Source organism: Myripristis murdjan, chromosome 18 (assembly GCF_902150065.1).
Source record: "Myripristis murdjan chromosome 18, fMyrMur1.1, whole genome shotgun sequence".
In the NCBI taxonomy this organism is placed as follows: domain Eukaryota; kingdom Metazoa; phylum Chordata; class Actinopteri; order Holocentriformes; family Holocentridae; genus Myripristis; species Myripristis murdjan.
Genome location: NC_043997.1, coordinates 12,830,729 through 12,858,535, shown reverse-complemented (window position 1 = coordinate 12,858,535; position 27,807 = coordinate 12,830,729). Strand labels below are relative to the sequence as shown.

Here is a 27,807-nt window from a genome sequence, read left to right as displayed (position 1 = left end):
AAAAGGTGCGGTTCACTTAAGTGTATTTTTATTCTTGTCACACACTCATCACCAATATGTACAGTTACATTTTTGACATGAAAAATAGACAGAGAGAGATACACCAGTCAAAGAGGCTCTCAGTGTGGTAAATGTTGCATCTGTAGCAATAGACGGCAAAAGGCAAAGTGAGAGCCAGAAAGTGTTTTCAAAGTAACATTCAGATCTGGCCAGCTTCTCTTAGTGCTGTGATATAGTTTTGCAAAATGTAGAAATTCTCAGATTATGCACCGGTAAGCATAATAGCTGTTAAAATAATACTCATGTAAGTATTTCAATGCTAAAAACTCTGCATTTTCCATTGATAGCGATGGCTTGTTTTGGTCTACCAGAGAAACGGGTTACAGCGTAAAAGTTGGAGCAGCACAAAAGCAGGGCAGACTGAGAAAACCAGCAATCCCACAGACTAAAACTTAATCTGTAATTCATACATCATTTGTCTTCTACTGAAGTTGTGCTGAACATGTTACAGTATGTACAGTTTACATCGCCATATAGCACAGAGTTGCAGCATTTGATTTCTGAGGTTAAAACACTCGGGGCCTCATTTATATAAGGCTCTTCTGCACGGATTTGACATTTCAGATAAAATCGGGGCCAAAATAAAACTGAAAATAAGAAAAATCAGTGCTTATCACAACCATTCTGTCGTATACAAAGTTAAAACTCATTTCTGTGTTACTGAAGTGAATTCCATAAGGGTTTAGCACTTAATTTCAAATAGTCAAGATGGAATTAAAGATATATATATATATGTATGTTTTATAAATGAGGCCCTAAATTACAAATGCAAACATACATTTGTCAGTGGTTTTTATTTACTAAGACACAATGTACAGACTCTCATGACATCTGTGTATATATACATGAACCGTACAGGCACAAAACACATTGTACTTGTGGAGACATCCAAAACACCCTGTTCCCCTTACACGTTTAACTACGGCGACCTACACAATACTGGCCTATTGATACATTCACGACAATTTCACGTGCATCTCTGCCTATGTCTGTCATTCTCTCTAGGTGTTGATTTTTTTTTTTTTTTTTAATTTTCTGGATCACATGTAAGATTAAGACTATCTCCTGAGGAATGGATCTCTAAAAGCACCAGTAAAACATGTTAGCACTAGCAGACTGGACTGCTAAGGAGCAATCTGTTGAGTTGATATGGTCTGGAGGTTTTTGGCAGTGTGTGTAAGGAGAAGGCAGTGGGGATGCCCTGAGAAGCTCGTAGGTTAAAGTACAGAGAAAAAAAACTGAAGACATGCGTGTGTGCAGAGGTGCTGTTACTATAATAGGCCACTCCGATATCAATAACAAAAACCTACATGCTACATAACTACACCAGACAACATAGATGGAATGGGTTTATTCAGGGGTTCAAGCTCAGTTTTTGCTGTTGTCTGTCCTAATACTGCACTAAAATCTCTTCTTGTGATAGATTTGAATAAAAAAAAATATTTATTAATGTAAAACTCTCACATCCAGACCCCTAAATAAAGCACAACCCGACTCCTTTAATATTTAAACACACATCAGATAGATGAGCTACCAAAAAATAGCTTTACTGACATTGACTTACTGAGACATCACCACACACTGCAAAAAAAAAAAAAATCTCCATCTTGACAAGTCATTTCGTCTCATATTCACTCTTCAAATCTTCAACTAAGTGTCCAATCTGCCGCGTTTCAGCATATTGATGCTCGTTCCTAGAAAAACACCTGAAACAATTGAAACTGCATTGGAAAAACAAGAATTTACAGCTGAATATGAGACTAAATGAGATTTTTTGCAGCGTAAACACCGACTCCACAGACTTGACTTGTACTTGAAGCGATAATGAGCCCCGTCTTCATCTGTTTTCCCACAGGCATTCATGTGTCGGTGTAGGCATTTGCTGAAGAGGGGTGCACAATGGTAACAATGTAAATGTGAAAACTATCATGTCTAACCGATTTACCCTTCCCAGCAGTCCATGCTCACATTGGATTGTCTGTTTCAGTGGGTTATTTATGTCTGTAGTGTCCATTTTACCAGAATCCACTGAAAGAGTTTTTTTTTTCAAATGACACTTCTTGAAGTTTTTTTTTTAAAAACTAAAATCTATTCCAAAGTATCAGGATAACTCATCTTTCAGCAGCAGTGATAGTACAGAACACATCCTAATTAAGGCAATTAAGAACTGATTGTGCACCATTTAACAAAAATAGTTATGAATATAAGGTATCTGACAGGTGCATAACCAGATCACACAACGGCTTTGACTTGCACACCTCTGCAGCTGCAAGAGTACAAAAAAAAAAAAAAATCCAAACATAATTGATGCTGAATAGAAAAAAGTCAAAAAAGTCAAAAAATTAACATGATAAAACTAAAATAATAACAAAAGCAAATGATATAAACAATTATCACAATTTAAAAAAAAAAAAACACACATTTCGGAATCACAGTCACGTTTCGAAACAACAGTCGGTATTTAGTGTATTTGACGACATGAAATGACTTGATGTGATGTGATTTTTGTTTAAAGAATCAAAAAAAATAAAAAAAAAAAATACAGCTTTGGTGTGTTGAATGCATGACAAAGAAAATTTTTACAATGTGGCAGCAAACCAAACAACAACAACAACATCAATGACAACAACAAAAATGTTTGTGCATCCATCACGGTACAGTTAGAGTCTCTTGATAGTAAAAACAAAACAAAACGCTAATAAAATGCTGCTCTTACAGTAGGAGTGTGCAGGGAGTGTGTGGAGGGAGAGAGAGGGATGATGGTGACTAATGGAGGATGAGGAGAAGATGGAAAAAGGCGTCTGTATGTGTGTATGTGTGTGTGTGTGTGTGTGTGTGTGTGTGGAGGAGCTGAACATATTTAATCATTCTTCACTGCATCTCTGAAAAACCCCAGGAAGGTGTCTGGGGTCTGCTATCACCTAATTATCTCATGCTAGATTTGGCACAGAAATTCATAGTCGATGCAATGTCAAAAAGCAAATAAAAATTTTAGAAAAAAAAAAACAAAAACAAAACGTGGGGGCACAAAAAGTGTTGATCAGTAAATGTGCGACTAAGTCAGGGAGGGTGTAGGTGTGTGTATGCGTGCATGTGTGCGCCCACACGTGTGTCTGTATATGTCTGTTTAGGGTTTTTTTTTCCTTCCGGGGCAGGCGCAGGTGGGAGATGAAGGCGTGTGTTTTAGCAGTCCGCTGACTTTTGCGTGTCTCCGTCCTCCTTGGACAGAGGGGACCGGGCCTCCTTCATTTCCTCGCCTTCCTCTCCGGAGCTATCGCCGCCCTCGGCCGGGTACACCACCAAGCAAAACTTCTGGCCCAAGTACGTCATCTTGTCTGGAACAGGAAAGAGACAGACGGCGGGATTCAGTCTCCAAAAGCCTCATAAAATAATTTGAGAGCACAATTAAAATAGTTTAAAGGCCCAATGGGAAAATTTCCCTGCCATAGCCATTAAAGTGCTGATTTTGGAGTCCACACTGACACCTAGTGGCTAGTTAGGGTGACCCACACTATTTCTAATAAAATGACCTTTTGCTAAACCTTTGAACTGTCATCTTCATCATCATCATTTCACCCGCTAGAAAATGTGGTACAAAAATGTATGAGGGATCATTTTAACATTACATTTCCATCAGCACATTGCATTTATTTGCCAATGTTCAAGTATGACAATATAATAAACAATATAATAACAAGCACAAATCAAAATATCTCTTCATATTAGGGACTCTGAGGCAAAATCACTTCAAATGGAAGTCTGAAAAAGAAAAAATTAGAAAGCGTTGTGTCGTCATCTAAAAAGGTTAAAAGCCACTGCTACAAAGGCAGCCCTGGCACAGACATGTGATCTATAAGACGGCCTGTGTTAAGTCAACCTACCAACGAAGGCATCAAAGCACTGGGGCTTGTTGTCCCAGTAGACTCCCAGGAAGTAGACGGGCACGCCGGTCAGCATGATGGCCAGGCCGATGCCACACACCACGGGCTCAGAGTAGAGGGAGAAGATGAGCAGGAAGGCCCAGAACAAGAGGTAAATGACCGGCCAGATCAGGCTGATCTGAAGGAGAGAAGGAAGAGAGGAGAGGTTCAATATACACAGTCAGGCCTATGGCTATTACAGAAAACAGGTTTTTCCTAGTTTTGGCCTGGATCTTGCAGCCTGAGGTGTTATTTAAATGATGTTAAAATATGGTGGTGGTACTTCTTGCTATTTCACCAGCACTTTCAATTAATTTCAATTTCACTCTGGCAGCTCTGTGGGGCAGCAGCCATTGTTAATGCAAGGGAAGAGGGCGGAGCCACCAATACTACCAGCCAATCAGCAGCCAAATTGGTGCAAACGGAGCCTTGGAAAAGACATAACTTAAAATAATTCACAGATTTTTTCATTTAAACGTCTAACCCTGCACAAAAAAACATTCAGTGTTAAAAACCTTGTTTTGGGAGGAAAAGTGGGCTGATCTGTTTTATTCTGCCATGTTTCAACATATTTATGCTTTTCCCAGAAAAAACAAACAAACACTGAAACAAGTGAAACTGCATTGGAAACAAGTGAGATTGTTTCATTCTACTGTCATATTTTTCCATTTGTTTTAAGAAAACAGAAATTTAACCCTGTATATGAGGCAAAATGACTTTTTAAAATGGAGATTTTTGCAGCGTGACAGTTCATCGTGTGATTAGACGGACAGGGTTCTCACTTGAAACAAATTCATGTGGTTTCAGATCCACTGTCAGTCACATATAAGGATAAATTTTCATCTAATTTCCTGTGTCTGTCTCCATTTTCTGGCACTAATTGTTTTGTCCTACGTGGTAAACCCCCACCAAGTTGACTGAAACCAATATATATTGTGTAACTGTTATTTGACCTGTGTGTGTGTATATTGAGATAAAGCTTTGCTATCAGGTTGTTACGCCCCCTTCTACAGCAGAATGTATTGTCTCTCCACAAACATAGCTAATACTCACACTGCCCAACAGAGCTGACAGGATACAGCTGATAAAGATACATTGGGCCTTCATTTGAGACGTGCACATGCATACTGTACATAAGGCAAAAATACAGAGCCAATGTCAACAGGGTCTCTGTGCAAACACACCTTGATTGGCCGGTGCATGTCAGGCTGCTTAATGCGTAGGACGATCTGCCCGGCGACGGTGACTCCGTAGAAGAGGTAGTTGATGAAGCCCACGTAGTTGATGAGAGTGTACATGTCGCTGGTGCACAGCATCAGCAGGGTGGACAAACACTGCATGGGCAAAGAAAAAGAGAGCTGTTTCCTTTGTGTCCTAGCCCATTTTAACATAAAAAAATGTCACATACAAAGGAGCTATAAAGTATTGTGTATTTGAAATACTTGGAATTTAAAAAAAAAAAAAAAAAGAGTTGTTTCAGGCGAAGTTAGATGGTGAACGGTAATGAGTGTACACATTTATCCTTCCGGGGGTGGCGTAAGGTTTATTTTTTCACTTTAATGGTGCTAGACTAATGACCCCAATAGATTTCAAGTCTTTATGCTAAGCTAAAACAAAGTGCTACCCATAGGAATCAAACGAAATGGTATCTAACATCTTAGAAAAAGGGTTTTTTTTCCCAAAATGTTGGAGTACTGTATTCATTTAACCAATGCAACCTCAGCTGTGTATGAAGTGGAAGCAGGTAAGATTAAGATGAGAAAGATGAAGAAATAAAAGAGTGCAAGTGCGAGGGCAGGTGTTGCACTCACAGTGAAGAGCAGAGCCGGGATGGGGGTGCAGCGTTTCACATGAATCATCGCCAGCAGACTGGGGAGGTGGCCCTCTCTGGCTCCAGCGAAGAACAACCTGTGAGACGCAGAGAGACAGAGAGTCGGTCAGAACCAGTAAATAATGTTAAGTTTGACAGCACCTGTTACATATCATACCAATAAAGAACATCAAATTGAACAAGAAACAGAGATGAAATGTCAAGATGGAGTGGTTTACATTTACATATCACAAAATAAAAGATCAATCCTTGAATGTGGGATGACTCCATCACACTTGTTTCCAATGTAATTTCACTTGATTCAGGTCTGGAAGCACATCGGATTGGCATTGAAAACAAGTGGGATTATCTCATTCCACTGGCAGATTTTTTTTTTCACTTGTTTGAATATTCTAATACAGATTATGGAACTAAATGACTTGTAATAATGGAGTTTTTTGCAGTGCATGCATACATCTCGCTGGAAACAAGCCAGTCAGAGTAGAATGAGATATTGATGGAGAAGGAGTCAAGTTTAAGATGACGATGGCAGGGAGGAAAAAAAGATTACAAATTAAATGGAAATTGGAGCCACAGATCAGTAAAATGAGCACCAATCAGCACTAAAGGGACTTAAATCTAGTCCAGAGTAGTGCTTACGTTACACTCAATTTGAACTCTGCTGGTGCCACTGAACTCCATCTGGCACTCCAAACACTGAAAGTAATCTGGAACTACTTTTTGACCGAGGTGCGGAGGTTGTTAGTGAGCCGACTAACCGTGAAGAGGTGAAGAGGGAACCGTTGACTCCTCCGAAGGTGGAGAGAGCCACAGAGATGGGCATGATCCACGCCATGACTCCTAGCAGCTTCTGTCCAAAAGTCTGGGATGGAGAGGGATGGGAGGATGGAGGTTAGAGGTTGGATGAGACGGGGGCAGGAATGGGGAGGGGAGCATGGGAGACACACAGTTACAAGCTCAGTTCATCAAAACATGTTTTTTTTTTTTTTAGTGTGTTTACTATGATAAGGCAATGTGGTTATGGTAATAAATGCACTAAATGGTTTATGGTGTGCAAATGCATTCAGTAATGATGACATTTGTTGAGCATTAACCAGCTGAGACCATCAGGGGGCGACAGAGTCAATCTGATTTCAAGGAGTGTGTATGAGTGATATCACAGGCCTCCCCTGCGTCACTCCGTCGGTGAGGTGCTACTCACCACGGCAACGGCATTTGACGCAAGCAGCTCCGCGGGACTCATGGCCGTGACGTAGGCGATGTTGGCGAAGACGTAAACGAAGGTCACCAAGGGGATGGAAATGAAGATGGCACGAGGAAGATTCCTGCACATGACAAAACAGTTAGGAGATGGAACTGGGGAAAGTTAAAGGGAGAGGGGGGGGTTAAAGTAGGATATTAAAAATGGTGCCTTAGAGGAGGGGTATTAATGGATATCAAAGTTATTAAAAAGGCATGGAAATTAAATTGATAGGGGATATAAAAAAGGTATTAAGAAAAGGTAGAGGAAATGAAGAAATAAATCATTTTATGTACCTAGAGACGTTTCTAGGTCAGTGGCGAGACGTTGGGAATTAATAGGCACTGAGAATATCTCCCATGCTAAGTTAAATAAAAATCAGAAAGATTTAACAAAATGAACTGGATCAGGGATTAAAGTGGCTGGCTTAGCTGGTATGGCACGGCTAATCACTCTGAAATAGCTAGTGGCAGCTTTCAAAACAACTATTTTCCTGTGGCATTCAGTCGTGTTTCCTTTGCCATTCAAAACTATGGCTGGATAATTTCATTAATATTGGCTTTACTGGAAAGTTTTCGCATCACACAGTCCAATCAAAGCTTTTCCAAAGCTGTTTCTGATGGCAGCGCCACCAGTATGAAACACATGCAAAAGTGTCTTACACATAGGGGTCCACCAGCTCCTCTGTGACGTAGTTGAGGAAGTTCCACCCTCCGTAGGCGAAGGAGCCTTGTAGGAAGGCCAAGGCTATCAACCCAACATTATATTCTTGGAAGGGCTCGAAGGCATTGGCTGGCTCCAACCAGTAATACTCTCCTATGGACAAAAAGGAAGATAATGCAGAGATGTTGCATTAGATCCAAAGGTTTCCAAAGATCCCAAATACATCCTGTTGAAATTACATGGAAATGTGCATAAAATGATGCAAATGATATTTTCTTTTTGATGTGATGCTGCAACCATAAAACAATGGCACTCTTATTAAGTGTGAGCTTCAGTGAAGTGTCGCAAGCAGCATATGCCGAATGTGTACTTGATAAAACACCGCTTTCTAGATTTGAAGGTAACTGAGGAGAAGTGTAAGGGAAAATAGGACTTTAAGGGGTTAATGCATTCCTTGCTACACTGCAGGAATACGTATTAGTAAGGTGACTTGACGCGTACACGCATGGCATATGAATGAATGAAAAGCTGCTTGTATTTTGATGACAGAGGGAAGACAGGAAGAGACAGCATGGTTAAATTACACAGACAATCGGATGGAGCGAGCACGCAGCTTGTCTCAGCGAAACCCATCCTTGCCATCCTGTTTGTGATTCATTATTATTCATTTTATCTTTCATTTTCCTCTAACCATTGTGGTCCTTTTGTTTTTTATTCTTCGCTGTGGCCCTGATGCAAAATTCCAGGACTTTCTTGGAATATGTCTGAATGCCTCTGTGCCCTCAAAATTTTGAGCCTGGTCCGTTAATGTTGTTTTTGTAGAGGGGGCGGATAAAATGTTTTCCACCACAGCTGGTTTGCTGTGGAGAGACACGGCTCATGCAACGAATATGCAACACATGTCGTGAAGTCGAATCTGGTAAATTCCTGTGAAATTCCCAGAAATACCCCGACTTCTTGAGAAAAATTAGGAAATTCCCTGGTATGATACACCTATGTATCACTCTACTGTGATATTCCAGAGGCAGCATAACAAGTTGTGACTCTCTCCTTTTGTTCTCGCTCCCTCTTCAGTAAAATCTCTTATTTCCTGAAATCCCATGACGACACATGCTACCAGAGGGCATTAAAGCGTCTCACCCCCGCCGTCTCTCTCACACTGTGTTTCATATTGGCCTCACTCTCCCATCTCTCCCATCAAATCATCCGTTGTACTCTTCATTATCTTCAAATGTCCACACAAAAATCCCCTTTTGCTTTTGATGTGTACATAGATTATTATCTAAGAGGCCCCCCTCCGGTCTCTATGGCCCCTGTAATAACTGGCCCTCAGTCGTGTTGTGACTGCAAACCCACAGAGGCGTGCTGATATAAAAACCACATTAGTGATGTGAGTTTAAAGCAGGGGGCCCCAGCCAGGACAGCAACTCCACGACCCCTACAGCATCTATGCAGCGTCTCCATACCGTCCGGAGTGACTGAAAATGTCCCCGGTGACCGTGTCCGTGTGTGTGTGTGTCATCCACGTCTCATTTCATTTCTTCTCACAGAATGACAGAGAGACCACCACACACAGATGGGCATGAATGTACTATGGATGCATGCACTCATACACACACATACACACACACAAGCAGCACAGATGGCATTTTGCATGGCCTACCCTTGCAGATCTGCACGATGCCCATGATGATGATGAGGGCCAGAGCCAGCAGCTTGCCGGCAGTGAAGATGTCCTGGACCCTGGTGGCCCACCTGACGCTGGAGCAGTTCACCCACGTCAGCAGCACTACACACACACACACACACAGTAAAACACAGGGTTAGCATTTAGTACACAGGAGTATCTACATGCCTGCTGCTGCACTGGCAATGCTTGTGAAATGATGATGTGGTTTTTGAACTGTGTGAGGAAATGCACAGAATTTGGCAAAATAATCACAGAAACTCAAATCGTATCATATTGTATTGTATCGTATTGTATCGTATCGTATCGTATTGTTACATATTGTATCATATTGTATAGTATTGTATCGTATTGTATCACATCGCATCGTATTGTTAAGTATTGTATCATATTCATATTGCATCATATTGTATCGTATGGTATTGTATGGTATTGTATTGTATTGTATTGTATCGTATTGTATCATTACGTATTGTATCGTATCGTATCGTATCATATGGTATTGTATTGTATTGTATTGTATTGTATCGTATTGTATCATTGCGTATTGTATAGTTGCGTATCGTATCGTTACATATCGTATCGTATCATGACGTTTTGTATCATATCTTACCTTATTGGATCAAATTAAATTAAAATTAACCTGCAGATGATTTTCAGAGAATGCTGAATTGAAGTAAACTGAACTATTGTAAAAAGATTTTGAATTAAAACTGATGAATTAAATTAAATTAAATTAAATTTGGAAAAAAATGGAAATAGGAAACCCTTGTCTACCATTGTCTACAACAAGCAATTCATGTTTTTTGTGTTGATCACTTTCTTAGTGTCTGCTTATCGATGAGCTATTACTGCATTATTTGCAGCAAGAAGTAATGGCCACCATCGTTGCCCAACAGTAGTGTTAAGACATTTTTATGGTTGTAAGGAATGTACACCTTGTCATTCGCCGCAGATCATTACACCTCAGGTCAGCTGCAGGAGTCGTGGTACACCAGTGTCATGATGAAACTCAGAAACACGTGATAACAGAGTGAATGGTGTTCCAAGGTGAGCTTTGTGAAACAGGAGTTACATCAGCAAGCACCTGCCGTGCCACACCGTCAATCCACGGTCAGTTTTACATCACCCACGCCGACAACTCCAACTTTGGACTGAGGTAACCGATCTCTGGTCTGTGAGTGAAAAAATACTTGCTAGTCGCACATGTGGCAAGTTTGACGCGTCATAAAAGCTGAAAGAAAGCAGCGACCTTTGATTCTAGTGCTGCATCATCACATTGAACTTCATTGTTATCGCTTCCGCCTCATATCTTCCTAGATTAAATTGTCTTTTGATGTAGCGTAGTGGAAGTACTTGATATTCATTTGCTGCTGGGTGTTTCAATTATTTTGTCCAACCCGAATTCCCACAAACACAATCAGATGTAAAATTACTCTTATAATAAAAACTAGATAAGGGGATTAGGTATTATAATGTATAAAAATGTCTCTTCAACTGGGTCAAAATACAAGTACAACCTGTTCATGAGATAAATTTCTAATTGATGATGTTCTAACATCCCACTGTAACATTAACCAGTATTATAGTACCTTATAAAGGGTGTATCAGACTTTAATTGACCTAATACTAATATCAGATTACAATGTAATATCATATTATATTATTACAATCTTTTCATTCTATAGATATAGCTTAATAAATTTTATTTTTTATTACTTTATATAAAGTGTTTTCTTTTTTTCTTATATTCTTAATATTTATTTTTCTGAAGATATATATTTCTTCCTTGATCTGTCTTAAAAGTTGCTTCCTTATAAGTCAATATTATTATTACATCATCATTTAAAAAATGATACATCTCTTTGTTCTAATTTCTAGTTCAGCTCTAACTCCCTCCAACTTAAGGCTCACTGACTCTGAGAAATAAAAAGTACATATTAGCTAACACTTCTTTTTACATGAGCAACAAGACCTGCTCCCTGTATAAGCAGATGGGTGGGGCTTACCACATCAGGACACCTCAGTGACTCTTGGGTTAGCTGCCACAGGTGAGCATATTAACACCTTTTCAAATATTTTTTTTACAATGTCCTAAACTTGAAGATGGTCACTGTAGAGCCCTGCTCATCTAGCACTTAGGCAGGGTAAAACAAGCCCCAAAAAGTATTAGAAAACACTATTCAACTGACTTCAACCTGAGATAGATAATGGATATGATCTGTTGCACTGGGTACAATAGGCCAGTGGGTTCAGACCCATGGGGTGCCATTAAATAATAGGCCTGCTTGACTCTGTGGGATCACATTCATCACATTAAATAGCTCTGAGCTGAGCTGCTCAGCCAGGGAACAAAGGCAGATGCACAAGAATAGACATGTATGAGTGAGCACAGACATGCTCTTACAGTAAACCTGTGTACGGTTAGACTCTCTGCATGTGTGCATGGACGGGGGATGTCTTCACACACACACACGCAGATACAAACAAAGAGACACACAGATGTTCGGTGGGGGCGGCATGGCCTTGGGCTTTATTACATTTGTTGTGGAAAAGTTTATGATGTTTTTGGCTCTCTGGGTAGGTGTTCAAGACATAAAGAGTTGGAGGAGGGCCGGACTAAAGCTGTCTGGGCTTTCTCACAAACAAAATTACAGCAGCGTGCAGAACAACAGTTGCAGTGAGGGGATGGAGGCGGTGGGGGCGAGGGGAGCCACAGGATCGCTGCTGCATTAGACAAAATCTCTTTCACAAAAACAGGAAATGAGAAACCACGCGCAACAAGGGCAGTTTACGACTTAACGTGTGTACTGTATACACAGAGACACACACAATAACCTAAAACTCAACTGGCTAATCCTGAGTCAGCCCTGAGTCAATACACCTTAACCCTCTTAACCAAACTCCTGTCTCATGAGTAAACAGTGTCTTACTTTAGGGACTAGATGACCTTTTACTGCTGTGTTGCGTTACAGCAAGAACATGCTCTCCCTCCTGCTCCTCTTTGTTGATCTCAAGCAGCGCGGCTGAGTAAGGAGATCACGGCTGTAGCGGTGCAAGTAAACACCTGGGGAGACATTCTCCGAGCGCAGGAGGGGCTGCTCAGCTGTCTGTAAGCTGAGTATACAAAATGTTATGTGCATGTGTGCGTGAGCGTGCGCTGGAACTTGCTGAGTTAAATGTGAGACTGCTGGAAAACATAACAGAGTTGCGATCCCCCCGGCTCCGCCCCCCCACCCCCCTCCAATTTAAACCATCTGTAGGAAGAGACAGAGCCCACTGAGAATCTCCCTCATGTTTTTGAAACGGTACACCCTGGAAAACCTTCACCCTGCAGCATGCGACGACGGGACAGCCCATGACTGGCGTAGTCCGGTTTGACCGTCGCTAAATCTGGTTGTGTGTGGCTGGGTAAGGCTGCCATGCGAGCAATTCAAATATGAGAAAATATTCTGCACAGGCCAGACAGAGTTACGGGATCGCAGAAACATCTAAACACTAAAGTGGTGAAAAACAAGCATGGGAATGAACAACAGGATAAAAAATCTATAAGGTAAACTGTCAACAGCTCAAGTCCTTCCCTGAAATCTGCCTAGACAGGATCTCTCCGATTGATCAACAGAGAGTCTACATCACCATGCTGGCTCGCCCGATCAAATACCTGCAGAATTAGTGTTGGGCAATGAAACTGGCAGTTCTTGTCAGGGCTAAGCAGTGTTTTCACTTGCTCTCCAGCACTGAAATCAAGGTAAATGCGGGTAAATTTGTCTCTAATTACAAACAGGCATTAAGAGGTTCTGGATTGCCTGGTACTCTGAGTACAAAGGTGTGTTTGTGAGCGTGGGGACAAGTGAGCCGGGTTTTTGTACTGTCAGGCCACACAGGGACAAGGCAGTGGACCGTTCCCTTCAGCGAGTGAACAATAACGGTGTGTCACAAGATAGCTACCGGTGCATTCCTGCTGCAGTGGGTCAGCTCACACTGTGGCAGTGGGAAACACCACGGAGTGCAGAAAGCTTAAGCCTTACACTGGAAGTTCAAGCTCTCATGGCTTCACGCTGCAAGTGTCTTTAATGAAACAATTCACCCAAAATACAAGAAGGTAATTTTCCACTTATTGGAATTGATCCATCCAAATCCCTTCTTTGTGATCTAGCAAGGTTTCCAGTCTGGCAAACTGTATATATCTGCCAGCAATGAGTACCAATTAGTGGCGGATAGATATTGTTTGCTGGTGTTCTTTGCCAGGAAATAGTTCCCAGCGAAACTGCTTGCACTCACAGGCTGTGGATTATGTTGGATATCCACATCATTGTTTTGGAAAGAGTTTCCCATATGTACATTTTTTACAGTTTGACAGTTTGTTTGTATTGGGGAGCTGGGAGAGAGACTGGAAGCTGGACTCTGGATGGACAGATTGCCCGATTGGTAATTGGGGAAATATCTTGTTTGCATTTTGGGTGGACTGTTCCTTTAAGCAAGACAGTGAAACCCTACAAACTATCCGTACTTGCTGTTCTGTAGCTGACCCTGATCTCTGACCTCCCCGTGAGGAGACACATGGAAAGGGAATTTCCCTACAGAGTCTGTCCAAATGATAACTTTTTACTTGCAAGCACAACAGCTTGCTGTAACAAACGACTTCTGAAAGCATTTGCTATGTTGTTTCCTCTTGAATTTCATTCTTGGTACAAAAGTTAGGCCACAGACACAGTATTTCAGCTGTGAAATCACTGATTCTGCACTAATTTTTGCTCCCCGGGGATTTCAGGACAATGGGGCATTTCTTTGACACGTCAGATCTGGCTGATGTTTAGGGTATTTATAGGTTCGACCAGAGCACTACAACATCCATAAATAGCGGAGGAGATGTTGTTCTCGTTTTGTTATCTCCCACAAAGCTGGCCTCACAGAAATGCACAAACACTCCTACAGACCCACAGGACAAACACTCTTCTCTTGCGTCCCTGCCTGTCCCTCTCTGACTGTCTGAGGGCTACCCGCAGTATTTGAGCGGTGTGTGTGAAGTTTGGCGAGGGCTCCGGCTCCACCGCTGCCATGTCAGCGTCAACACATTTAGCCGTTTGTCTTCACGCGTTCACTATACACTGCTACACTCCTGCAACCGTGTGGCTACCTATTCTATTTCCTGCCTTCCTCAGATGACCTCTGACCTTGGGTTAAATCACAGGAGAGCTTTAGAAAAGGAAACAGGGACAGAAACTGGAATAACCCTGAATTGTGTAACTCGCCTGGAAACCAGGTCACATTCATTGTGTAAGCTGATGAATTACATGCATCTAATTCATCATTAACCTGATGAATGAGATGCTGAATCTACATTATGTTCGACTGCCTCAGTCTAACTGGAACTTGCTAATCGGCATTTGAACCTGGCCTGACAAGCACAAGCACGTTCACCACGAGCTTTTGAATCTGAAAAGCGCTTCTAATCCTTTTGCTGTCTTTGTTTAAACTTCATCCCTTTAATCAACATATCCGTGTCAGTCTTAAAATCAATAATGGGTCACGGCTGTTGATAACAATTATTGGACTGGGGTAAACTAGTGTTGTTATTCCTTGATGGAATATGGGAGTCTGTAAAAACACTGACCTGTACACATGAATTTTTCACATCAATTGAACTCAGTTTCAGTTCAACCATACAGTAACTGATGATTAACTCTAGTTACATAAACTGTAGTGTGTCCTCTACCAGGTATTGAGGTAATTGTGGTGCTTGAACAGAGTTATGGTAGTATTACCATACAATATGATACAATATGATATGATGTTTGGAATGCATTGTAACATGTTAAAAAGCCACAGTTTCACACGTACACATTATGAATACAAAAACATTCCTGTGTTAAAGTAGTGCCATTGCTATGTTCGAAATTAAAAATATCCAACTAATGTGTGTGGTGTGTGGTTTTGCATGTGTGTTGCAGGCATTTGTAAACACTTGGCATGCCAGGTTGTGTCACTCACACAGGCAGATGGCGGCAAGCAGGCGCAGGCCGTTCTCTGGTGGAAAGCAGGTGGGAAAGAGGGGCTGCAGGACGTAGTTGGAGAAGGTCAGAGCGATCACGGCCTGGTTCGTGGGGTAGATGACCAGCACGGCGATCCACAGACGCAGGAACCTGAGGTACAAGAGTGCAGGGGGGGCAAGGAAAGGGGTTACAAACATCAAACATGGGAGACACATTAGGATTTATAGACAATATGCAATATAGGAAAAAGCTAGAGCGGTACATATACATCCTCTTCCATCCTTCTTGCAGATTCAAATTCAATTTTCCAAATATTAGTAGCACAAAACACCTATTTATCACCATCTATTTTTGTGTTATGTCTTGTTTGTCATGATGTTAACCATCTGGACTGTAATGTTTGTGGCCAGTTGTCGCAGAGCATTCAGCCCCATCTGTTCTACAGCCGGGGAAACTCTGGGATACACTACTGCCTTTAAAAGAAGATTTTTTTACAGGACGACATTATTGAACAATTACATGAAAAAAAAAATAAAATGCTTTTATGTGGCTGCAGACAGGAAGGAACCTCATATTGGAGGCAGGTGACAATGACTGATGATCTGAATTTTAAGAAAAGCTCAATATCGGCCTTATATAGTGATGTATTGACTTAACCCTGGTCTCATACACACGGAGTGCGTTCACTGTGATAAAAGCAGACAGGATGATACCCATGTACTACGCTGGATGTTGCAGCATCCTGTAAAGCGATGTCCACAGACTCACAAATCGCCACTGAGCCCTCACTCACACAGTGTGAGAGGGGAAACATGTAGGTCAGGGGAGACTGAGAGGACAGAGGTTGGGGGGGGGGCAGAGGTTTAGCTGGCCATAGTGTTGGAGCCGCATGAGAACAGGCGTATGGCTTTTCCACAAAATTCTCCATAAGCTTATAGAGGGATTGTTACACCTCGCTGCCTTAACGGGATTGTGCTTCACTGGAATGCGCGTGCAAGTGTAGGATCAAATGGAGGCCCAGGCTGTTTGAAGCTTCAATGTATTTAGGAACACTGAGCTATTATGGGACACATGTAAAGACCTCTGTATGAATAAAATATATCAGCAGGCTTCTTTCATGAAGGGAGATCTAAGGATAAAGATACTAAAGATGACACATAATCTCCAGTAATTTCCTATAATTGGACTCTTAAGTATCTAATTAAAAGCAAACTGATCTTTTTATATGCTCTGTTCCTATGTGTTGTGCTGCCTGTGCATCTACTGTAAGTAGTATAAATAACTTTTTCCTGTTCATCCATTATGGTGTTCACTGTGATGCACTACCTTTTAGATGAACCACTGACAATGTTTTTGTAATGGATTTTGTCTTGTTACTCCCTGTGTAATATTTCATGTAGTCTCTGTCTACATGGCAAAAAAAATCTCTACGTTAACAAGTTATTAAGTCTCAAATGCGGTGTTAAGGTTAGGGTTAATCTTGTTTCTTGTTTTTCACGGAAAAATTCCAGAAACAGGTGAAACTGCTTTGGAAACAAGTGGGATTATCTCATCCCCCTGGCAGATTTCTCCCTTGTTTTAAGAAAAATACGATTGTAAGGCTGTATATGAAACTAAGTGGCTTGTTACGATGCACATGTTTGGCAGTGTATGGTTGTAGCGCAGTATTTAGGAGTATGATCTGATGAAAAGCCTTATGTTCAAAACGTCGTTCATTAAAATTGCGTCAGGGCACAGAAGTGGGCGGGCTCTTTTGTTTTTCTGAGACTTGGTTGGCCCGACATCTTCAAAGCGATGTGTGAATTTTATAACCGCGCACATGAGCACACACAAAAAAAACACACACATCCACACATGCTTTAAAGGAACAGGACAACAAAAACAAACACTCCTTGAACAGAACGTATCCTAGTCAGAGGGCACAGGGAAACAGTGTGGGCCCGACACTTCAAACCAAGCATCTGAAGCCATGAACTACAAAGGTCCTCATGGTAAAAGTTCACTGATGTGTATTGATAGCTACAAAGGGACAAAAACAATCATTGGCTGTTTTGTCTGGTTGAATTCCTCTCCCAAAATACCTTAATAGTATGTATCCTCATGATAGTTGTAAAAACAATGGTCTAATCTATGTTTACAGTCTGGGCAAAAGCACAGTGTGTGACATCAACTCTAACAAACGATATTGTTTTGCTGGGACCTTCATATACCCCGGGATGGTTCCCAAGGCTTTACTTATAGTAAAGCCTTGGGAACACAGTCGCCTTTAACTTGGCCAATGCCTTTTAAGGGTGGAAAGACCAAGCAGATCTTGGACTAATATTTTCAGCAAAGTTACTGGATGATTTTGTCTTCCTAAATCTATGTTCTGCATAGACCCCCTGCTTTGGATCAAGTTGCCTGACCTATATCAGAAGGCTCATCCTAGAGGATAAAGACAGGAATCTAGACATGTTGGTATGCTCACCTAAATCCTTGTCAAATTAACTGTAATTGCAAGAGAGGCCCCTAAATCTGGGAAACTGGGTCACAGAATAGACAGTAGATTTCACCAGAGTTGGCTGGGGTTTGATTAATCCTCACTGACCTCAGAGGCAGCATGGCAAAAAAAAAGTCTATCTTCATAAGTGAGGATTTTCATTCTAAAATGAGATCCACTATTTGACGACAAGGCTATGGGCTTGATTGCATAAAATGAGCAAAAAGGCATAAAAAGGTAATTAATTCGCAACATAATAACAGGTTAATGAGCTGGATCCTCTAAATTTTCAAAATTGCCAAACTTAAAATAAACCAAAATAAACAACACATTTTGGAATGCAACTTTAATTGCAACTTGTGTTAACTTTTAAAACCACATCCTCTTGAAACATGTGTTGCGGTGTAAACCATCCCCAGATCAGCACCATTCTCGCAAAAAGAAAAAAAAAAAGAAAAAAAAAAACCCACTCATGATCAAGCCATAACGTAAATGCAGCCAACCCCCAAAAACCATGTATGGATGCTCTTTTCTGTATATTGCATATATTGAGTAAAATCTACCCACTGTCTTAAACAACACATTTTGTCTGTAAATGCCAGTACGGTTTTTTGTGGTTCTGTTAAATGAATCAAATCACAAAGGAAAATAAAACATGTAAATTTCAACTGGTAACTGGCTCTGATTCTCAAACTGACGCTACGTTTCTCCACTGGTGTAAACCTCAACGTGTCTACCGCACGCTTACCCGGCCAGCCCTCCGAAAATGTCCTTGACGTAGGAGTAGTCTCCTCCAGACTTGGGGATGGTGACGCCCAGCTCAGCGTAGCACAGCGCGCCGATGGCCGTGATGATTCCCGTGATGATCCAAACGATCAGAGCCAGACCCACGGAGCTGGCGTTCTCCAACACTCCCTTCGGACTGACGAAGATACCCGAACCGATGATGTTACCTGATGGCGGAGAGCGGGAGAGATATCAGGGCAAACTGTTATGAACCTGCAACCTGTGCAATAACATTCACATCGAGAGATGGTAATTGGTCTGTGTGTATGAGCTCCTGGGCGTTCACATGGAAGTCTCTCACACCCTGTGATGAACTCAATGTAAAGAAATGCTGAAGTGCATGGTGATGGGAAGCCACAGGTAAAAGTACCACTGTATTTTTATTTATGTGTTAACAGGTGAGTATTTTGCATTTTTTTCCCCCATTGGCCTCCATAGTCTCATGGCAACTGTATGCAATTAATACTGGTTTCCTATGTTATTTTATGTAATACAAAATGTTCACTTCCAGATAGTTCTGGGGAAACTTCTGCTACACATTTTACGCACAAAACATGAACAGGAAAAGCCAAACTGAACAGGAAAAAGAAATGGGGTCATGATAAAGCGAGGCAGAGAAAGACAGAGAGAGAGAGAGAAAGAGAGAGAGAGTGTAGTTTGAACAATGATGAAGCAGCAGGCCCATCAGACAGAGTGGAAGCCTGTATTCTGCTGACTGAGCATAGACTATGAGGAGATGGAGCAAGAGGGAGATCGGGGTGAAAGAGTGCAGAGTGGGAGGAGGGACGAGAGGAGGAGGAGGAGGCAGGGAGGTGAATAATTCCCTGACAGACTCCATAAGCATCAAACTGGAAGCCAGTTTGCAGAGGAGCCAAAAGAGGGAGAGAAAGAGAGACAGGAAGACGGGGTTCAGGTTTGACATGACAGAAGCCGCCTGGGTCTCCGAACTGATGACAGCGACAGGTTCTCTATTATCCAATGAGGTTGTGACAAAGCCAAGGTCAGAGGTCAGGAGCCTCCAATCAGACTCAGCCAAGCGAGGTGACTGTGCTTAGACTGTGCCTGAACCCAGCAGCCAATAACAAGGTGACAAGGGGTCAAAGGTTGAATGTTTTGAATCATAACAGGCTGACTGAATGATAGGACGAATGGCTTTTTACAGTACAAAAGTCAAAGGTATGAATGACAAGAGTAAAATGAGGTGTGTGTGTGTGTGTGTGTGTGTGTGTGTGTGTGTGTGTGTGTGTGTGTATGTAGGATTTTTGTTATCTACTACAATTTCACTCATAAAGACATTGAAAATAAAAGACACTGAACTATATGTCAACTAATTCTTATCAGCAATCCAGGCACCTGCTAAGTGCATGATCTGTCAAAATAAAAAAAACAGGGCAAAAGCCCAAAAACAGACCAAAAATATCTCCTTTTCCACTTCAGTCAAAAAAGAAGAACTATTCCTAAACCTCTGGGGAATGGGTCAGAATAGCTGACTAATCAACTAATGTCCAATTAGTTGATTAGTCAGTTAGTAGACGACCATTTGACAAAACTAACTGATTTCTCTTCATTTTTTACCACTGAGATACATAGCCTATGATACCATTTTTTTTTAATGGTGAGGACAAACATGGGCACAGAGGGAGAGCCAGAAAGATGTTTTGCATATCTCTTTGTCTTTAATTCCTAATTTGAAAAGAAACAGAAAAGCATTTATATGTTGCTATAGGCCATTCATAAGACTAACTAGTAGACAAACCATTTGGACAACCTATCAACTAGTCGACTTTGACCAGAAATTGACGTTTGCACACTCCTGTTAGATGTTTTTTCACTTTGTGTTTACTTTTATGTTAAACTAAGATGAAATGCTACCTGCAAAAAAACATGCAGACATGCAAATGTCAAAAAGTTCGGCATGCATCATGTGTGGGGCTCTGAGGTTGACTGCTCATTTATGTAACTCCGACTGCAGGTAAAAGGTAAAAAGACGATAAACAAACCATCCATTTTCTGACTATGCTGACATCTTGAAGGTGGTGGTGGTCCTCGGTGTGTGACCTTTGGCCTCTTTGAAACAGAAGTCATGTTGTTGACTCGGCACTTTTCTGTAGCCAACTCCCTGCTTAGGTAATAAACAAAGTCCAGACTTTGCAATAAGCGATGTAAAGCTACTACACCAGTTTTGCCTGGTTTGGATAAGATTGAATTTTGACTTGTACACATCTGGGAGCAAGTGCATTCATATGTGTAAGGCAATGTGCATGCATGCATTTGTGTGTTCATGCATGAATGTGCAAATGCATGGGTGTGAGTGTGCGAGACATGCTGACTAACACGGAATCTGTAGGTTTCCTGTTCTTGCTGTCCTTGTGCTTCCCTTTGGCTCCCACCAGGACAGAGGGGAACATCCCTGTCTAAAACTGCTGCCAAACCACTGCCCCCCCATCCCCACTCTCTCAGGGTCACACTTGACCCTGGATCCAGGAGCAGAGCCACGATCCTGACCTTGACAAATAGCAGATGGAAACTCAGAACTAGCTCTTTAGAATCCGGGACTGTTTCACGTCTCTTTTGTGATTTTTCCCGAGGGAAATCTCTCTTTTTACACATTTCTCTGGAGACCTCAGGCATCCTACAACAGGATATTTGGATTTCCTTTATTGTTATTCAGTTGTTGTTTTACAAGGGAAGAGGCTTGGTCTCAGGCATGCGCTCTGACCAGATTTCTGCTCCTCTTTCGTTGATGTTGTTTGACAGCAGCAGTTTTAGGCATCACCTCAGACTACACAAGTTTTGTGTAACTACGTATTATGATTTTATTTGCAATTATAATAATCACAGATTACAGACCCCAGTGAAACAATTCTCAAAGATCCCCAAATCATTAAGACTAGTAATTATGTTCAGAGGGACTGAAATGAATGAAATTGTAATTTCCAGCAAAATAATGAGCTAATAGTGTGGTTTTAGTTCCAGTACACACTATAGACAGACTTCTTGTAATGACCGTAAGAGAGACATGCAAAAAATCTTCATATTAACAGGATATTTAGATTCATATTCTTCAAGTGACTGAAAAATATCTGCCAGTGGGATGAGATAATCCCCCTGGTTTCCAAACTAATCCACTTGCTTCCATAATTTTCTTTGATCAAATGTCATTTCCTTGATACTAATGGGCTGATCTGCCTCATTCTGTCTTGTTTCAGCATATTCCCATAGAAAAAATTCCTGATACAAGTGATAGTGCACTGGAAACAAGTGGGATTATCTCAGCCCACTGGCAGATTTTTTCACTTGTTTGAAGAAAAACAAGACTTTAACACTGAATACGAGACCAAATGGCTTGCTAAGATGCACGTTTTTAGCTGTGTATGGTTGTGAATGGAGATTTTTTGCAGTGTATTCAAGAGAGTACACTGTCAACAGACCAATCAGTACCCAGTTGACCGTTTCGAATCCTGTCTCTGGTCCAGCCATGTGCCGTTTTCAGCAGCAGATCTGACAAACCAACACAACTTCACTCCGGCCAGAGAGGGGGAACTAATTAGAGAAATGAGCCGGTGTGGTGTTTGGTTGGGACGAAAGCCGACTTACTCTCGGCCGTCTGCGACACATGATTGGAAGCCACCGTTCTAAATCAAACACCAACACTGTTCACAATTGCGAGCCTAAGAACATTAACAAGTGTGTGTGCATGTGCAGCATTATGATATAACCATAAAGCCCAGTAAGATTAGCCCTTCCACTTCCTCCCTGTGTTAAATTCCTGTTCAAACAGCCACCAAGCTGAGATAACCTGCTGCTTGGCCTCCAGCCAGATCATCACAGATCACACAAGCCTGTGCATTAGTGTATGTGCACATGTGAATGTATGTGTGTGTGTGTGTGTGTGTGTGTGTGTGTATGTGTTTAAAAGCTCGTGCATGTGTGCAATCATGTCTGCGTGTGTGTGCGTAAATATGTGTGCATATCTCTCTCTGTGTGTGCTATGCATAGTCCAGTCAAAACCTAGTACCAAGTACTTCAGTACCTAGTACCAAGTACTTTTTTGGCTCAAGTTCAGGTTCAGCAATATGGGAGTTAAGTAAGGATTTGGTTATACTGAGTCACTCGGTTTCAAATACACAGCATAAAAGTGAGCTTGATATACTTCTGATTTAAGAAAATGGTTTGGGTTTGCTCAAAGTCTTTGCAGCAATTCTATTTCAAAAGATGTGGAGTGGAGCCCAGCTCAGACATGGCTAATCTGGGCAAGCTAATAAAACAGCATTATCAGGGTGGGGCCTTCTTCCAAGTGGCCAAAAGTTCACTTCTAATCCCAATTCCTGGCTGTGCGTGCACATGTACATGTAAATGTGTGCCTGTGGGTGTGTGCATAAATGATACCTGCCAGCCTGTGCTGTACCATAGGCCATAAAACCTACAGTACTCACGCCCGCAGCCCGTTTCTGAGAAAAGCAGCGGGGCATGTTGAGAACAAAAGATCAAGAGGAGCGACTGAGACGAGTCACCTGACCTCACGTCTCCCTCACACATGATGGTGAACAGTGTGAGCTGAATGAGTGTGAATGAGTGACTTGGCCAAGGACGGCGGCCATGGCCAAGAGCAGTCTGGGTGGGTCGATACTGTAAACGGAGAGGTGGGGGGCGCACATGCAGGGTACAAGAACTTCTCGTCTGTCATGATATCTGCTGTCAATTAGAGTGGGGTGGCTTGAGAAGGGGGGAAATGTTGCTGTGCCAGTAAGAGGGTGTGTATACTGCAAGTTTCAAGTCAAACACTGCAAACGATCTTCATCTTAATAAGTCGTTTAGTCTCATTTGATTTTGAAAAGTCGAAGTGAAGTGGGTGAAAGTGAAATTGCATTGGAAACAAGTGGGGTTATCTCATCCAATTGGCAGATTTTTTTCATTTGGTATAAGAAAAACAAGGTTTTAACACTGAGTATGAGGCAAAATGGCTTTATAAGATGGAGATTTTGCAGTGGAGAAATGCTTTTTAGAGAGCAAGTTAGCTCTCACATGAAAAGGAAGAACAAAGTCTTCTCCATAACCTTTTTGTGTGCCAAGGTTGTACCTCCCTTTCTCCTGTTCTCTCGCTCTCTCTTTCTCTTGCTGCAAAACCCTTGGGAAAACACTTACACACTCCGTCTTGCCTTTCCTCCCGTTACCGTGGAAACATGTGAGTCATCCCCTCCCTCCATCCTGTCAAGGTCAACATGTAGACCACACACTCACCGGACCCACCTGGGCAGCCCGTCCCATATTTCATCAGCGTGTGTATCGATCGATAGCGCTCAGATGTCACATCTGTTATCTTGTGGTGTTATCTCTATTTGTTTGTTGGACCGAATGGAAGTGACCGCTCTCGCTGCCCTTGAATGACCTCAGTGAAGCCCTGTGCTGCATTTGTATTTGTGTTTGCCCTCATTATGTAGATAAGCTCATTAAGACAACGTGATGTTTTAATCTTGGAAGTTGGCTAATTGCTCTCGAAAGCTATGCTTTGGGCTACTGTAATCATGAATCGGTCAAATTGCATAGGCCTGATTGCTACCAAGAGCCTATTACTGGGCTATTATTGTTTTTTTTATGGAGGGTTTAGGCAATAATGGAGTGTAAAGTTTATATTCTCTTGCACTGAATGCAAAGTCCTGTTGTCCCTGTGCCGTGTGTGTCAGTAAATACTGACACTATCTTACACTGCAAAAAAAAAAAAAAAAAAATCTCTTACAAAGTCATTTGGTCTCATATGCACTGTTAAAATCTTGTTTTTCTTCACACCAGTGAAAAAACATATTTTATTCTATTATTTCCATAATTGTGGTGATTCAGGTGTCATTTTCCTGATCCAGGTGGGCTGATCTGCCTTAACCTGCCTTGTTTCAACACAACATACGTTATACTTTCTGAAACAAGTGCAACTGCACTGGAAAAACTGGAGTGATTTCATCCCAATGGCAGATTTTTTCTCCTGTCTGCTTGTTGTTGATCACTGTTATATACTGTACTGTGTATGCACCTTTCTGATGTAGATGGGCATGAGATTTAATGGATGAATGTACTTATAATTATTTTACTGTTGTTTTACTGTGATTTTACTCTGCAGGCACTGGGGTCCAAGGAAAATTTGCCACTGGGACAATAAAGTCTACCTTATCTTATCTCATCTTATCTGATTCTGACTGTGTATCCATCCCACACAGGAGCAACAGGCCGAGCCGTGACAGTCCCCGTGCTGCCACAGGTGCTGCCATCTCAATATCACCAAGTCATGTGGGGCTGCAAATTGCTCCGAACGAGCTAATCCCATCAAAGCATCAAAAAATGACTTGAGAGTACGATGACATCATGAGTTTTGGCCCAGCTACAAAGACATGATGAAAGCTTTTGCTGATTAACGACTGCTACGTGGGGAGCGAGACCATGGGACTGATGCAGGACAGGCTGGGGGGTGTGGGAGGGTGGAACTGGCTGCAGTTTAAGAGCTACTGTTACAACCAATCCAGTTTCTGCTCTGTTAGCTGCTATCACATCTGTGCTTCTAATTTGGGACAACATGTGCCCTATAGTGGCACCATGCTTTCCGCCTCAGCATGTCAATAAAAGGTGCTGCTTTTAAAAGGTGACTTAGTGTCGCCCCAAACTGGACACACAGATTTCTTAATGTTTTTTGCTGTCAGTGTACCTGCTGGCCACAGGTAACTGATATGACCCCGCTGAAAAACAAACTCCTTATCATGGAACACCCACACAGTAATCATAAATCTTTATATTCCTCATCTGAATCTGGTCCCAGTGCAGCTCTTACACTGCTGGGGAATGAACACATGAATCACCTGCTGGCTGCAAACACGTGCTTTAAACATGGCACAGCACACATTTTCCAATCTCTCTCTCTCTCTCTCTCTCTCTCTCTCTCTCTCTCTCTCTCTTTAATTCTGTTTGTTCCAACTTGCAGATAATTTGTATCTGACACACGCCTCAAAACGCACGCACACTCATCCAAACGCGCATTACCGGGCCACATGGGTGCGCTAAGCAGAGGAGGGGGTTGATGATGGATATGCTCTCATGCATACAAACCATATGGCAGCTATCAAGGGCTCGTAAGAATCACAATTAAAGACACTTACCCACAATAATACCGCAGGCGCTCACAAGACCGATTTCCTTCTTGAGCGCCACTGCGCCTCCGGAATCCTTCCCGGACTTGATGGCAGCATCCCCGCCGGAGCCGGACGCGCTGACCCGTTGTCTTGGACCCTCCGTCATTTTGTGCACTAGACTACCTTTTAACTGACTTCCTAGTTTAATTCGGCTTGGTTTGGCCACGTACAGCACCTGATGCTGTCAGTCTGCTTGTCTCGCCTGCAGGATCTGTCCCCAAACGTCTCACCGTGCGCCTTTCACTCTCCAGAAGTGCGCACACACGTTCACTCAAACGCGCTGCAGTTTATCTGATATAAAAAAAAAGTCAGCTGTTATCAGTAACCTGCAGCGCTGGAGGTTTTCCTGGTGTAAAAAATATATATAAAAAATATATGTGTATATATGTTTTAAACTATTATCCTTGTTCTGTTTTGCACAAAAATAAGCGTGTCTGTGCTGTCTTCAATGCAAAGTCTGTGAGATATTACAACGATTCAAGTGTTGAGCGTCGATGCAATGCACCTAATATTAAAGTTAAGAAGCAAAATCAAGTGCAGATGACACCCAAATTCTCGGTGTGGGTGGCAGAGGTGTCAGAGGTCACGCAATTCCAATCAAGTCCAATTATCGAGCGAACGCATATTCCGGTGTGATTCTGCAAAGGCAATAATAAAAATAATAATAATAAAAAAGATTGCCTAAATGTACTTTTCTTTACTTGGGATGCCGAAAGAAATGCTCTCACTGTTTCCTTGTTCCAGGTGTGAGTCGGAGCATCCTCTGCGCCCGAACACAAGCTGCCTCGGCGCAAATAAAAGTCTTCAGTTCTGCGTTACACACATCCAAACTGCGCTCAGCTTGGAGGGGAGACGGTGCAGTTGAGTAGATGTACCTACATTTTCTCCCTCATATGAGCACAGAGGCAGGAACCGCCCCTTGGTGATACCCCCACCCACTTCTCCTATCCGACGCGAGGCTTGTTTTTCCTCCCTCAGCTTCTTCAGAGCCCGCCCCACTCTCTTTTTTTTCCCCTCCTCCATCAGCTGTTCCCCAGAATCCCCTCTGCTGCACTGTACACTTTCCAAATATCGTAGCTCCTTTCCAGACAGGACAGCTTATAGGAAAAACAAGCATCAAATGTCTTTGATTGTGGCATCCTTCCTGTGTGAACTCTGTCTCTTTCCTTTTTTTAATCTCTCTCCTCCATTCAAACACACTGCCACTTGTTCACACTTATTATTTTAGGTGCAGCGATGGCCTAAATTTAGCCCTTTCAGATAGAAGTCAATGAGTGTGTGTGTATGTGTGTGTGTGTGTGTGTGTGCTCCACTAATATAGACTAACCTGCTGTGCTGCCCTGCATGGTGTCTACAGCTGCTAGGCTCTTGATTTTCTGACCAAGCTGCAAAGCCAGAGCTTATTTTAATTATAACCATAATTATTATCGATTTAGAAGATGATTTGAAACCGAATCCTTGTACATCAGCTTTACCAGAGAGTGTATGTCTGAACCTAAAAACCTTACCTCACCTGAATTTGTGGAACGAAAATGTGTTGCTATTCTTTGCCAGGATTTTCTCGGTCTCAGGAGAGTATCCTGGTAAAATAAAGCTTTGAACGAATAAATACATTTTAAAAAGTGAAAGCAAACATTCACATTTCTCCCTTTTTATTGGTAATATATTCAGTTTTGTTGCTTGGACTGTGAAAAGAGTATCAGCAGTTGAGTGAGCGAGTCCTCGGCCTGACATTATGACTTTGCAGATGCTCTGCTCTGTCTGAATGCAAATGTTTGCTCACTGCTGATCGAAGGTGTGGCTCAGGATGCCACTCACTATCAACATCATCTGGTGTGTACTTGTGTGTCTGTAGATTCGTGTGACAGTGGGTGTAAGTGTGTTTACTGTGCACACATGCTTGATAATTAGTACTGGGGTAAAAGGGTATTTCCCTAAAATTCATAAATACTACATGAGGAGGGACACAAATGGGA

The 27,807-nt window shown here is 42.0% G+C and overlaps 1 protein-coding gene across 1 annotated transcript; it reads right to left on the bottom strand.

Moving 5' to 3' along the window:
- Positions 1–6: 6 nt before the first annotated feature.
- On the bottom strand, positions 7–26,674 carry slc7a8a (solute carrier family 7 member 8a). The gene is made up of 11 exons (XM_030076258.1): positions 25,799–26,674; positions 18,622–18,826; positions 15,393–15,544; positions 9,378–9,503; positions 7,714–7,867; positions 7,013–7,136; positions 6,570–6,673; positions 5,792–5,888; positions 5,165–5,314; positions 3,942–4,119; positions 7–3,395 (listed from the first exon to the last, which is right to left on the bottom strand). Exons 1-11 carry the CDS (start codon positions 25,935–25,937, stop codon positions 3,244–3,246), a joined length of 1,581 nt encoding a protein of 526 aa, XP_029932118.1. The 5' UTR covers positions 25,938–26,674; the 3' UTR covers positions 7–3,243.
- Positions 26,675–27,807: the final 1,133 nt, after the last annotated feature.

Coding starts and splice junctions, on each gene's coding strand:
- slc7a8a (XM_030076258.1), bottom strand. CDS start 25,937: ATGACGGAGGGTCCAAGACAACGGGTCAGCGCGTCCGGCTCCGGCGGG. Junction 18,827..25,798: donor CGCCTGCGGTATTATTGTGG/GTAAGTGTCTTT, acceptor CTCCGCCATCAG/GTAACATCATCGGTTCGGGT. Junction 6,674..7,012: donor CGTCAAATGCCGTTGCCGTG/GTGAGTAGCACC, acceptor TCTCCATCCCAG/ACTTTTGGACAGAAGCTGCT.